A 13,495-nucleotide genomic window follows, 5' to 3' on the forward strand; every position below is an offset into this window, starting at 1 on the left:
CTACAAAATTCAGATAAACACTCATTATTCCCAGGTCTAAATAATGGCTTATTTGGCTTCCTTTTTTTTTTCTTTCTCTTCTTTTATTTTTCCCAGAGAAAAATGGGGGACAGAAGGCGCTTGTTTGGATGGGAAATGAACCACACCAATTCCTGAGTAACATCTGGGACATCTGTTGTGTATGGCATAACAATACATTATGCAAATACTACCAAATGATTCTTCCCAATACCTCTGCAAAGCAGAAGAATTCATATCATTGTCCCCATTTCAAGGACTAAGCAGCTCAGTTCGTATTTTCTGCATCCCCTACATCTCATTGTTCCACACCACACAGGATCTATGACAGAGTTTCTGGACAAAGGGCTCCCCACCACCATTGCTTCTCCAGCTGTAGCAGGGAGATGGTGGCTTGAGGGCTTCCTACAACCCTCTTGGGAAGCCATGACAGGTCCTTGAGGTGCTGTCAGGTGGGTATCTGCAGTGGGTGGAAGAGTGCAGACATAAAATAATGGAATCCGTCAAAGAATCATAGAATAGAATCATAGAATCACCAGATTGGAAAAGAGCTCTTGGATCATTGAGTCCAACCATTCCTATGTGCCACTAAACCATGTCCCTGAGCACCTCGTCTACCTGTCTTAAATACTTCCAGGGATGGTGACTCAATCCCCTCCCTGGGCAGCCTCTGACAGGGCCCCATGACCCTATCTGTGAATTTTTTTTTCCTGATATCCAGTCTGACCCTGCCCTGGCGCAACTTGAGGCCATAAATGGTATAGATTGGAAAGGACCTTTAAAATCCATCCATTCCAGGACAATAAGCAGGCGTATCTTCAGCTCGATCAGGGGCTTCAGAGCTGCGTCCAGCCTGAGGTGCTGGGTTTTGAGGGTAGGAGATGCCCAGGCCAGGCAAATACTCCTGACAGGAGCCGCACTATGGGCAGCTCCGTGTGGCAGCCCTGCCTGTGACCTGAGCTGCCACTGTGCACTGAACTTATTTGGGAAAGAGGGAAAAAGGACTTGGGGATACTGGTCAATGAGAAGCTTGACATGAGCCAGCAACGTGCACTCACAGTCTAGAAGGCCAACCGTGTCCTGGGCTGCATCAAAAGCAGCATGGCCAGCAAGGTGAGGGATAGATTCTGCTCCTTCTCTTCCTCTCTTGTGCGACCTCATCTGGAATACTGTGTCCAGTTCTGGAATCCTCAATATGAGAAGGAGATGGAGCTGTTGGAATGGGTCCAGAGGAGGCTACAAGGATGATCAGAGTGCTGGAGCACCTTCCCTACGAGGACAGGCTGAGAGAATTGGGGTTGTTCAGCCTGGAGAAGAGAAGGCTCAAAGGAGATCTTAAAGTGACCTTCCACTACCTGAAGGGGCTACAGGAAAGCTGGAGAGGGGCTGTTCATAAAGGATTGCGGGGACAGGACTGGGGGACAGGTACAAACAGGAAAGGGGCAGATTTATACTGGACATTAGGAAGAACTTCTTCATGATGAGAATGCTGAAGCCCTGGCCCGGGTTGCCCAGGGAAGCTGTGGCTGCCCCATCCCTGGAGGTGTTTAAGGCCAGGTTGGATGGGCCTTGGGCAGCCTGAGCCAGTGGGATGTCCCTGCCCATGGCAGGAGAGTTGGAACTAGATGTTCTTCCAACCCAAACTATTCTATGGTTCTGTATGTGGAACTTGCACTGAACTGAACCCAAGATTTGAGGTGCTGAGTATGGGGAGGGGATGATCCCTTCCCTCGTCCTCCTGGCCTCACCATTGCTGAGCCAAGCCAGGATGCTTTTGGCCTTCTTGGCACACTGGTGGCTCATTTTTAGCCACCGTCAACCAGCATCCACAGGTTCTTTTTTGCTGGGCAGCTTTCCAGCCACTCTTGCCCAAGCCTGTAGTGTTGCCTGAGGTTGTTGTGGTCTAAGTGCAAGATCCAGCCCTGAGCCTTGTTGGACCCCATACATTTGACCTTGGCCCATCGATCCAGCCTGTCCAGATCCCTCCGTGATACTTGTCTGGCAATGCTGCTGTTTCTCCTTTAAAGAATTTTTAGCTGAATAGCTCTTTGGGGTGGAGTTACTGCCACAGAGGCTTTCAGTTTCGGTTTTTTTTCCCCTTCTCTGCTCTTAGAAGAAAGGAAATCCAGCAAAGTAAAAAGAAAAGTCATGACAGAAGAGAGCAATTTCTGCAAAAATTGGTAAGAGATCTTCTTCCCTCCCCACTCATACGCAGGGTGGGGATTTTAAGAGTTTTCTAGGATTTTCATTAACCTTATCTCAGTGTCCTCTAACAGGGGGAGGCAAGGAAGGACCCCCCGACGAGACAGTTGTATGCTCGCCATTGAGTAGCAAATAGAAATATTTTGTAAGAGTTTTCACGTTTCCAGTCGCTGCTTCCTTGCTACATTACTGTGGAGAGGTTTCTTCTATAGTCCCCTCCTACACTGACTGTTCTTTTTTTCTTGTAATCCCACTGTGGGTAAGTTCGCAGAGGAGTCAGTGCATGGACCATGCCAAACCCAGAAGCTGCCTCAGTTTCCCCTCCATGGCTGATGCTTATTTCTTTTGCTGTACTTGCAGTTAAGTGATAAAATATCATTTTTTTCACGGTGACTAGCCATCTGTCACAGAAGGCTGAAGGGGCTGTGGGGGCAGCATAGCCTGGTGCATCTCACCTAGTAGCTAGAGCAAATTATATGAACAAAGCCTGGGAAGTATTGCAGTGAAAAAAAAGGGAGTCAAACCTAGAAAGGTTAAAATGAGCTTAGCCTCAATTTTATTTGATCACAGAGGAAAACCAATGTTTGGCCTTGCACAAAGAGAGCCTGTGCACTGTGTTCTGGAAGGTTGGACTGGGGATCATAGAATAGTTTGAGTTGGAAGGGACCTTAAAGAACATCCAGTTCCAACCCCTCTGCCATGGGCAGGGACATCCCACTGGCTCAGGCTGCCCAAGGCCCATCCAACCTGGCCTGGAACACCTCCAGGGATGGGGCAGCCACAACTTCCCTGGGCAACCTGGGCCAGTGTCTCCCCACCCACATGGTGAAGAAATTCTTCCTAATGTCCAATCTAAATCTGCCCCTCTCCAGTTTATACTCGTTCCCCCTCCTCCTATCCCCACAAGCCTTTATGAACAGTCCCTCTCCAGCTTTCCTGTAGCCCCTTCAGGTGCTGGAAGGTCACTATAAGATCTCCTCTGAGCCTTCTCTTCTCCAGACTGAACAACCCCAACTCTCTCAGCCTGTCCTCCTAGGGAAGGTGCTCCAGCTTTGAATAAAGCAATTGCTGTGCCCCAATCAGACTTTTTGGGAGACCTGTTTTGCTTAAAACTATTGACAGATGCTTCTAACCAATTCTTAAAAACTCTGGTGACAGAGATGATATATTGTCCCCAGGAAATCCATTCCTAAAGCTGTTTCACAGGGAGCAATGGAAGTTTTACATTGCTTAAGGCTTGCACATGGAAGTTTCTCCAGTCCATTTTACCTGAGCCTTGCTGAAGTGTATCTCAATTCTTGTCACTAATGTTGTGAACACATCAGTTATTAAATTCAAATAAGCAATTTCCCAGATAAAATTAAGTGGCTTTTCCTGAACCCACTGAACATGGTGACATCAGAGGCATGCTCAGAGGCAGCCTTCATCTGAACAGAGCATTTGCCTGGCTGGACTGCCTTAAATAGGTCCTCTGGGAGCCAAATAGCTGTAAATTTTGTGATGTCTTAGATGACTGTTGTGGTTTTGACCAAAATAGAGTTAATTTTCTCCCTAGCACCTAGTGTAGCGCTATATTTTGGATTCAGCTTGAGGATAATGTTGATAACATACCAATGTTTTCAATTGTTGCTAAATAATGCTTATACTAAGTCAAGGACTTTCCAACTTTCTACACTCTCACATGAAGCTGTGAGGGAACGTAGCTAGGGCCGCTGACCCAAACTGACAAAAGAGATGTTCCATACTGCATAACCTCATGCTCAGGACTGAAAACTGCATTACAGGAAGAACAACAGGGCTGGGTTGTTTTATTCTTACTTGCAAAGTGGCTATTGTTCAAAGGCCGGTTGGGCAGAGGTATGCCTGTGGGATGTGGTGAGTGATGCTGTTTGCTTCACTTGTTTTTTCCCCCCTTCCCTTTTTCCTTCAAGTATTAAACTCTCTTTATCTCAACCTACGAGTTTTCTCACTCTGTTTCTCCTATCCCCTCCCTCCTGTCCCCCTGCGTGTGGTGTGGCGGTGAGAGAGCAGCTAGCTGGGTGGGTGCTTGGCTGCTGACCAGGGTTCACCCACCACACCATTTAATTTACTCTTCTCTCTTTCCCATTTCTGTGCTCGGTAGTAAACGAGATGTGTCTGCTGCTAATTTCTCCCTCCACGAGGCCCACTGCTTGCGGTTTCTCACTCTCTGTCCAGAATGTGATGAACCAGTTGCCCAAAAGGATATGAAAGACCATCAAATGGAAGCACACAAGCAGGTGAGGAATGCTACGTGTTTTTCAGGGTTTTCTTGCAAATAGCAAAAAGCTCTGCCAGCCCTGAAGCATCATGTTCATGGTACCGTGCTTTATAGAACCAGATTTGAACTTATGTAGTTCCTTAAACAAAAAGTCTATAAAAGAGTCTGATATGACCCTTCAGACCTGGTTACAGCACATTGTGATCTCATTGCACACTCACCTTAAGAGAATAAAGATTCTGCTGTGATATCTCCATTTCCCCAGCAATACAAAGTACAGATCAGCTATGGATACACGCTCCTAGTCCTTGTGAATGAACCTGAACTGCAAATCAAGTGATTTAGTTGGAGAAAGACAGGCAGTACCTTATCTGACATAAGCCTTGCTTGTACAAAGCTAGGATGGGCTTTTTGCACAAAACTGAACCAGAGGAGTAAATTTATCAGCATTTCATATGATGAGGCAATAGAATTTTTAATATAGCATTAAGAACCGCCTGGCCAGAGGTGCTATGTTGAAGCACGAATATACAGGTATGACTTTTTGTTCTGTCTTACTAGTTTTATTTTAGCAATTCCCTTGATTTCAGTTACTTAACAAAATGAGTATCTCTCATGGCAAACCTATGGAAAACTAGCCTAGCTGCTGTGTTTTCAGAGGGGCTGTTGTAGCTTAGACTAGCTGGATATCAGACCTACACTTTAAGTTGAACCCCAGTCAGAGTTTTGAATACACACCTTTTATTTCATGTCATACTTGGCATTTCACATGGGCACTTTTCAGAATTAGATCCTCACACAGAATTACAGCTTCCTGCAGAATCGTCAGGTATCCGTTTTCCTGATGATATCATCAACACAGCTCAGCCCTGACAGAAACAAAAATTCACCAACATCTTGTCAATGATTGGGATGAAAACGAAGGGAAGATCATCTCAGCATCTTGCAGTTGTGTTGACATATGAAAGCACTATCCTTCTATGCTCCCAATGAAGTGCTCTATGTTTTGTTTGCAGGTCAGATGTAATCTTTGTCACCAAAGCATGCAGCAGTACCAGCTGGAGCATCATGAGGTAAGTTTGGAGTGCAGTACCTCTTACCTTCTTGGCTCATCCCTTTGATCAGCCACCAAGAGTCACACTAATGGATTCAACAGCAAAACCATGTAAATCCTTGACTCCTGTCATGAAGGCTCTTAAACCTCTCAGCAGCTGCAGAGTTTTGGCATACCTTTTCCCCCTGGTAATTAGGTATATCCCATGGTGGGTTCCCACCCAGTTGTGATGGGACCGTTTGTTCCAGGAGATGATCTATTAAATTCTCATCTGTGGCACCTGAAGCTGACTTTCTTTGAGAGATTCAGAAAGAAGCCTGTCCTGCCCCTACACTAGTACCTGTTTTTCCAAAAGAGTGGTTGTACGAACTGAGAGTCAAGGAAAGAGCTAAAAAGGAGAGACACAAAAGAATTATCAGAGGCTGGGAAGCAAGAGCAGCCTGTGCGTGCCAGCTGTAGTCTAACCATTTCAAGGAACCAAAGCAGTGAAGACAGCAGGATTCCCCTGCTGGTGGTAGCTGAAGGTATTAAAATTTTCTAGGTGGGCTTGTGTTCTGTTCTTAACTTGTACTGACACAGAATATCTTCACGCTATTGATTCCCATTTTGCCTTTTTTATTGCCAAAATCATCCTAAATTAAAGCTAGCTTAGGTAGGCGAGCTCCTAATACAGCTAAGACTGCATTTGGTTACGTAGATACCCCTTAAGGAAGGCATTCTTCAACAGCCACTCACTGCTCTCACCCAATGCCCTCTTTCAGTATCGATAGGAGATTTGCAATATTTTCCTCTATTCATGTGCAGAGCAAGGAATGCCACAAACGAGCAACACAATGCAAGATCTGTGGGCTTGAAATGCCCTTCGACAACCTGGAGGAACACCTGAACAGCTGTGCCAGCCGAACAGAGTGGTGTTGGGACTGTAACAAGTACATCATGTATAAAGATCTGAACAAACACAAAGATATTTGTCAGAATAGTGGTCTCTCCTATCCTAAGGATGTGAGCTTTCAAACTAGTGAAACATCCACTAATGCAACACGTATTGGCCCCACCGGTAAGCGAAATTCCTCTTTATCAGGGACTGGTTCAACTCTGTTAAATCTCAATGAAATCTCTCCTGCCTTCTCTACAGTTCTCTGTAATCCAGGCTGGAGGGGATTGTTGTTTAACAACCATGGTGAAGGGGCCAAGTGGTGCTTTCTATTATGCAGGTTATTGTAAAGCCAGAGTGGTTCCACTGACTGGTAGCTCATTGGCCGTGTTCTTCTCTGCCTCCCTTCTATCCTGGAAGTGAAATTCCTTTTGTCAGAAAACAAGTGGAACTTCTTTCTTTTTCCATTTGTTACACAGGAGAAAATATGACTTAGAATTTCGTCCTACATCATATATAAAACCAGTGATGCATACCTTGATTTCTTGAAGTTGAGAGCAGCTTTATTAGGCCTAAGGTACTGGACAGAGTATGTCAAGACAAAAACTTCATGAATCCTGTCAATGATTCCAGAAAATAACAGGCACCAGTAGGTCGAGTGGCTGGCAAAACAGAGAGCAAAACTCTCTGTGAAGGAGTGAAGCACCTTGAGCCACAAAACACGAGGCTGGAGTGGAATTTGAAATATCTGAAGTTTGTGAGAAGGGATGGTGGGTTGGTTTTGAGTTGTGCCAAAAGCAAAATGTAGTCAGAGCTCTAATTCCTTCTTGGTCTGTGGAACCAGTATTCTGTGTTTCTCTAGAACCACTGACCCTAAGTGGATCTGAGGAGCCAGTACAAATGACTAGTGTCACTACTATGTTTCTCTCCATTTTTTTTTTTCCTTCTGAAGATTCTGGTGGCAATCTTTGCTGGAAGTGCAATAACTCATTCCCAGATGACCAGTACTCCCAGCATCTGGTAAGTGCATTTGAAACTGAACAAAAGAACACTCTGTGCTTAATTTCCATCCAGGTTACTTCTCTGAAAAGCTATATATTAGGTAAGAAAGGGCACTGTGTCTTGGTTCTTCAAACTAGAGTTTCACAATCCAATGTATTCATCTGAACAATCACTATGAAGTGGTGTCCACTGTCCCTCCCCCTGACTGATGTCTTTTGCAAATCACACTACGCAGTTGGCTGTAATGCCAATCGTCACATAGTATCATAGAATCATAGAACAGTTCAAGTTGGAAGGGACCTTAAAGATCCACTTCCAAACTCCCTGCCATGGGCAGGGACATCCCACTGGATCAGGCTGCCGAAGGCCCATCCAACCTGACCTTGAACACGTCCAGGGATGGGGCAGCCATAACCTCCCTGGGCAACCTGGGCCAGTGTCTCACCGCTCTCATGGTGAAGAAATTCTTCCTAATGTCCAATCTACATCTTCCCTTCTCCAGTTTATACCCATTCCCCCTCCTTCTATCCCCACAAGCCTTTATGAATAGTCCCTCTCCAGATTTCCTGTAGCCCCTTCAGGTACTGGAAGGTCACTATAAAATCTCCTCTGAGCTTTCTCCAGGCTGAACAAGCCCAACTCTCTCAGCCTTTCCCTGTATGGGAGGTGCTCCAGCCCTCAGATCATCTATGTAGCCTCCTCCGGACCTGTTCCAACAGCTCCATCTCCTTCTTATGGTGAGGGTTCCAGAACTGGACCCAAAACTCCAGATGAGGTCACACAAGAGAGGAATAAAAGGGCAGAATCACTTCCCTTGACCTGCTGGCCACGGATTTTTTGGTGCAACTCAGAATCACTATGCATTTTCTCTTTTGACAGAATAAATGCAGTACAGCCTATAAACAGACAAAAGTTCTTGCTGACCAGTCAACTTCAAAACCCAGCAGTGATCCACCACAACCTTCTTCCTCCCTGGCTCCCTCTTCTGTCTCCGAGAATGCAATGGCCTGGAAAGATGTCCGTCCCAAAGAGAAAGGCCAGCCATTGACCTCCAAAACCTTGCTTAAATCCCCAAAGAACAAAAAGATTGACTTTCCCTCTCTGACAAGAAGAGAACTTTCCACATCACCTCAAGCTCTTGAAGACACCCAGTCATTTGACATACTGGTGGCTTGTGCCCAATGTGACATCCTCCTGCCACTCCCAACCCTTCAGAAACATGAGGTAAGACAGGACACATTGCACTCGGCCTACTACATGCAAAGGGCTGTACCTGCAGAGTCACTACTCATCTCCACACTGCCTGGGGTCCCAGTGCCCATTTCTGAATCCCATAGCTTCTTGAAATGCTGGCCATATTTACACTCTTTGGAAAATGTGGAATTTGTTAATTCTATTGACTATGCTCACATCTACAAAACCAAAATCAATTGCTTATAGTCTGCTTGAGTTTTAGGAAAATAGTAACCAGGAAGCCATTAATTTTAAGCTCAAATCCTGGACAGTCTTCTGCCACTGTCCTTATTTGCTGAAGGCAGATATTGTTCCTGCTAAGCAAAAGGTATGATTATATCTCAGCTGCATCAGAAATGGATAGTTCTCTAGATAGTTTCCCACCTCAACAAAGGGGGCCAATTGCCTCCCCACTGAATACAATTGCATGATGAATATAGAATCAGAGAATAGTTAGAGTTGGAAGGGACCTTAAAGAACATCTAGATCCAACCCACCTGCCATGAGCAGGGACACCTCCCACTGGATGAGGCTGCCCAAGACCCATCCAACCTGGCCTGGAACACCTCCAGGGATGGGACAGCCACAACTTCCCTGGGCAACCTGGGCCAGGGCCTCACCACTCTCATAGTGAAGAAATTCTTCCTCTTGTCCAGTCTAAATTTGCCGCTCACAATTTATACCCATTCCCCCTCATCCTATCCCCACAAGCCTTTATGAACAGTCCCTCTCCAGCTTTCCTGTAGCCCTTTCAAGTACTGGAAGGTCGCTATGAGATCTCTGAGCCTTCTCTTCTCCAGGCTGAACAACCCCAACTCTCTCAGCCTTTCCCTGTATGGGAGGTGCTCCAGCCCTCTGATCATCTTTGTAGCCCCCTCTGGACCTGTTCCAACAGCTCCATCTCTTTCTTATGGTGAGCATTCCAGAACTGGACCCAAAACTCCAGATGAGGTCACACAAGAGAGGAAGAGAGGGGCAGAATCACTTCCCTTGACCTGCTGGCCACGCTTCTTTGGATGCAGCCTGGGATACAGGATACATGTAATGTTAAGTTCTCCTCTGATCTGACCATTAATTATTTTTCTAGATCAAATGTGGACGTTTGACATCTGTGAAAAGCGCTAGGATGAAACAAAAATCAAGCCACGGAAAAAAAGGTGCTGTAGGATTTCAGAAACTTAGAATTCACCATGCATGATTATTCTACCCTGGTTAATAGGAACAATGGGATATTTTCAGAGGAAGAGCATCTAGAAAAGCTAGTACTCAGAATAGCACAATGCTCTTTAGATTCCAAATCACAGTGGCTTCCCATGAGGTTTCACTAGGCAAGCACTGCTTCAGAGCCAGGATGTTTTCACTCTCTTGACTCAAAGTAACATACATTGTGCCTCTCAATTATGTTACTTCGACCACTGCGGTACTTTCCCTACTGTAAGCGGAGACCAGCACAAAAGATTTAACAGAACAGACATTCTGTCCCAGGTCCGTATGCTCCAACGCTGAATGGAAACTTAAAGTATAATTTCAGAAAACAAGAAATAAAAATATTTTTCTCTATAGTAAAAATTTCATGTTCAGTAGAAGTATTAATGTAACTATGCCGTACAATACCTCCAGTTGAGCTTGCACCGAACTGTAGGCAGTAAGTAAGTCTCTTTTCTCACCCCATCCCAGGCAGGCTGTGAGCCTTAATGCTTCTCTCTGCTAACATCCACCTCTGCTTTTCAGTTCCTAAGCAGTATCATTTCCTCTCACTCCAATTAATTAAGTAAAATTGAAAGCAGTTTTTCTCTACCTGTCCTTTTCCTATTTGGTTCAGTAAATGAGTTACTACTTCTCCCTGTAAAACTTTCTTCTCCTGGTAAATTAAAGAGAGAAGGCACTAAAGTGAGAAATGGGGGGTTTGCCTAGCTTTGAATTACAGGTCTCTAGTCTTGAAATAAATGTAAGTACACAGTAATTACACAGATTATTTAACTTGAATTGTGTTTTTTTTATTTTGCTCAACCGAGTGATGTATAGGCAGGCTGTAAAATGGAAACTTTAAAACCACTCATAACTGGGATTGCTTTGTTTTACAGAAGACGCTTTCTACAGCACTGACAATTAAATCTGGAAATAGAGGCACATCTTCAGATTGAAGCTTCATCTCAGCTTTAGCAAAAGGCATTGAAAGTGCAATAGCTTTATCAACAAATAAAAGTAACTTGCTACTTTGGGTCAAGAACAAAGAGTGATAAAGTTTTTATTCGTTATCAAGAGTAGCATTTAAAAGTTTTCACCAGAAAACTGTAAAAGTGATGGGGGCTGTTGTCATTTAAAATATTTCTGTGTGAGCTTGCCTTAGGAATGTGTTTTTCCCACCTGCTTCAGCAATGAGAGCAGCTTATTTAAAAACTGTTTGTTCTAGGAGGGGAGAAGGAAATAAGGAATTCAGAATTCCTTGTTATGTGGAACGCCACCAATTCCCTTTGCCCTCTCTAAGAGCTGAGACCTATGTGTTTTTCAGGGTAGGGCCCAGTGAAATAAAAACCATTAAATCCCTGTCTCCTTCGTTCCAGTGAACCACTAAACCCAAGGCAAGCGCAAACAGCTTAGTCTTGGGAGACTGCAGATACATTCAAGGGTAACTGAGGGTGTTCATCTTCTGATATAGGAATGGAAACTGCCAGAGCCCAATGGTGGCAAAGTTAAACATGAAGAGGGAGTGAATGCTTTATGCTAACGTCTGTGAATGTTTGTGAAGCAGCCTCTGCTGGTTGGTATCTTACGTTAATAAACACTAAAACATGCTAACAGAACAGTTCTATTACAAGGTGCCCTTTTCCTTTCATCCACCTTTTGCAGTGTTCAATCTTATAAGCTGATAGCTGGAACTATGGTACTAATGCTGCCCTATAAATTGAGCAACGTACTTCTCAGAGCCAACCTTTTTGATACCTGCATAATTTATGCACAAGCACACGTGGGATGTGAAGTCAGGCTGAGTTCATAAGCTCTCCCAGCGATACAGCAAGGGCCCCGGCTCATGTATTCATATCATTGGCAGGTCTAAATGAGCAGGACTGAGCCAAAATGTACCAATTGATGTTCCAGGAGTAGATACTTCCAGCCTTGTAACCATCAGACCGGTGCCAGCATTGTGAGTGAGACAGCACTTGTCATGCGGTCTGGTGAGTGTTGGTGACTTCTGAGGTTCCTTAACCTTTGCAGCATGGAGACTGTAGCAATCAGCAGCTTTTCCTACCTGCATTCAGAGCTCTTTAATCTGAAACTCTGCTACTCAAAAGCCAAGAGCGCATAACTTCACTCCCTGGCTGTCCCAGATGTTTTGCTGATCAATGTCTTGTGAACTGCATTTGAAAGTTTGCAGGAGTACTCCAACGACATTTAAGAAGGGATTTATGAAGACAATCTTAAGACAGTGCTCTGACTGAGGCTTATTTTGAGCTTTTACTAAATTGCCCTGAGCTTCTGCTAAGTAGGTCTAACATTGATTTGAGGGCAGAGGGAAGGGCTGTGAAAGCACATCCATTAAAGCTGTATCACTATGCATAAATGTATCCTCTTTCATTCTGCACTCCATAGACTTTCACATAGTTTAGTGTTCTCACTTTTCTTTGGTACAAACCACAGCAATGGACTTTGTGGATGTCTGCACAAGCATAAGCTCTCTCACTCTGCTGCGTATCTTGGGGCCTGTGCAGGTTCCAGCAAAACCGGACTTATCAGGCCTCCCAGGAAGACTTTTTTTCATTATTCTTTGTAGTCCAGGGCTGCTAAACATAACATGGTCTGAAAAGAGTCCACAGTAATTGAGTAAAACAAGTCTGGAGATGAACTGGGCAGGCAGCTCATGCTCCACAACCTAAATCTTTGTCCAGAGAAAGACATGAGAACACTTTCATCCCTTTTGAAAAGGAACTGGGAAAGTTTTGCTGCCCAAATGCAAAGGAGGATGCTTTGCACCTACGAACAGCCCAGTTTGCCAGAGAGGACAAAAAAAGGAGCAGGGATGGATATCGCAGGGCAGCTGCAGCCTGGTACCAGGCTCCGTGAGGGTTAGCACAGCCTCAGGTCATGGCCTGACAGTGTTATCTTAGGGGGTTAAAAGAAAACTTCTGTTCTCCTGGAGTAAATGAATACTTTTTGAGCTCCTAGGCTAAAAGAATAACAAAGAATATATTTTGTGCCTTGCTTAACAAAGAATATATTCTCTGCCTTGTTTATCTTCGAGGTTTTTTTGTAACACTGGCATCTCTGGACATCTGCTGAGAAGGTGATAAACCCAGAAGTTTGTAACTGAGGCTGAGAACCTGTGCCTTCTCTAGGAAAGGAGTGTCAGATAGGATGAGTTTGTGACAGCTCAGGGATTCTCTGAAGGACACCCTTGCACTAACTAAGGATGTGAATGTGCGGAATAGGCAGCTTCTGGAATTATGTAACATAGTGGATATACATTAGATAGGTGTAACAATTGCATTAACTAAGCAGGACCTGAAGTGCTTGGTTTGTCTTAAACAACCCTTTATGGTTTTTGTTGCGTGCTAGTTTTATGGAAAAACCCTTCCACCTAGCACCCTGAGCAGAATAAAAGCAGTGCCTCCTTTCTAAACAAAATACTTTGTTTCGGCCATTCTTTTATTAATTTCAGGTAAAAACAGCACATTCTGAAAGCATGGCCTGGTAGCTGTGAGGCTTCACCTCGCACTGTGAGAAAGGAGCCAAACTGGCTGTGTCTGACTTGTGTTAGAGCACACAGCCAGGTAATCCTTCTAGGGGGGGAGGGCCCAGCTTCTTAAGGAGGTGGTATTTCCTCTCTGAAAGCACAGCAGGGATGATTTTGGCAGTCTATGTGGCAGTGTCATCG

General features: G+C 44.7%; 1 protein-coding gene across 8 annotated transcripts in view; it reads left to right on the forward strand.

The window, feature by feature from the left end:
- Positions 1-12,904, forward strand: part of XAF1 (XIAP associated factor 1) — a 19,301-nt gene extending 6,397 nt beyond the window's left edge. For 3 of the 8 annotated variants that reach the window (XM_054085251.1, XM_054085249.1, XM_054085250.1), the window contains 8 exons: positions 97-470; positions 2,132-2,198; positions 4,343-4,478; positions 5,476-5,532; positions 6,318-6,570; positions 7,340-7,407; positions 8,269-8,613; positions 9,710-10,698. In XM_054085251.1, coding sequence (XP_053941226.1) covers positions 2,167-2,198; positions 4,343-4,478; positions 5,476-5,532; positions 6,318-6,570; positions 7,340-7,407; positions 8,269-8,613; positions 9,710-9,820 — 1,002 coding nt within the window. In that variant the 5' untranslated portion in view covers positions 97-470; positions 2,132-2,166 and the 3' untranslated portion in view covers positions 9,821-10,698. The other 5 variants (XM_054085253.1, XM_054085252.1, XM_054085254.1 and 2 more) reach the window with 5 other exon arrangements.
- The last annotated feature ends 591 nt before the right edge of the window (positions 12,905-13,495 follow it).

The sequence above is a fragment of the Cuculus canorus genome, chromosome 20, assembly GCF_017976375.1.
Source record: "Cuculus canorus isolate bCucCan1 chromosome 20, bCucCan1.pri, whole genome shotgun sequence".
Taxonomy (NCBI): domain Eukaryota; kingdom Metazoa; phylum Chordata; class Aves; order Cuculiformes; family Cuculidae; genus Cuculus; species Cuculus canorus.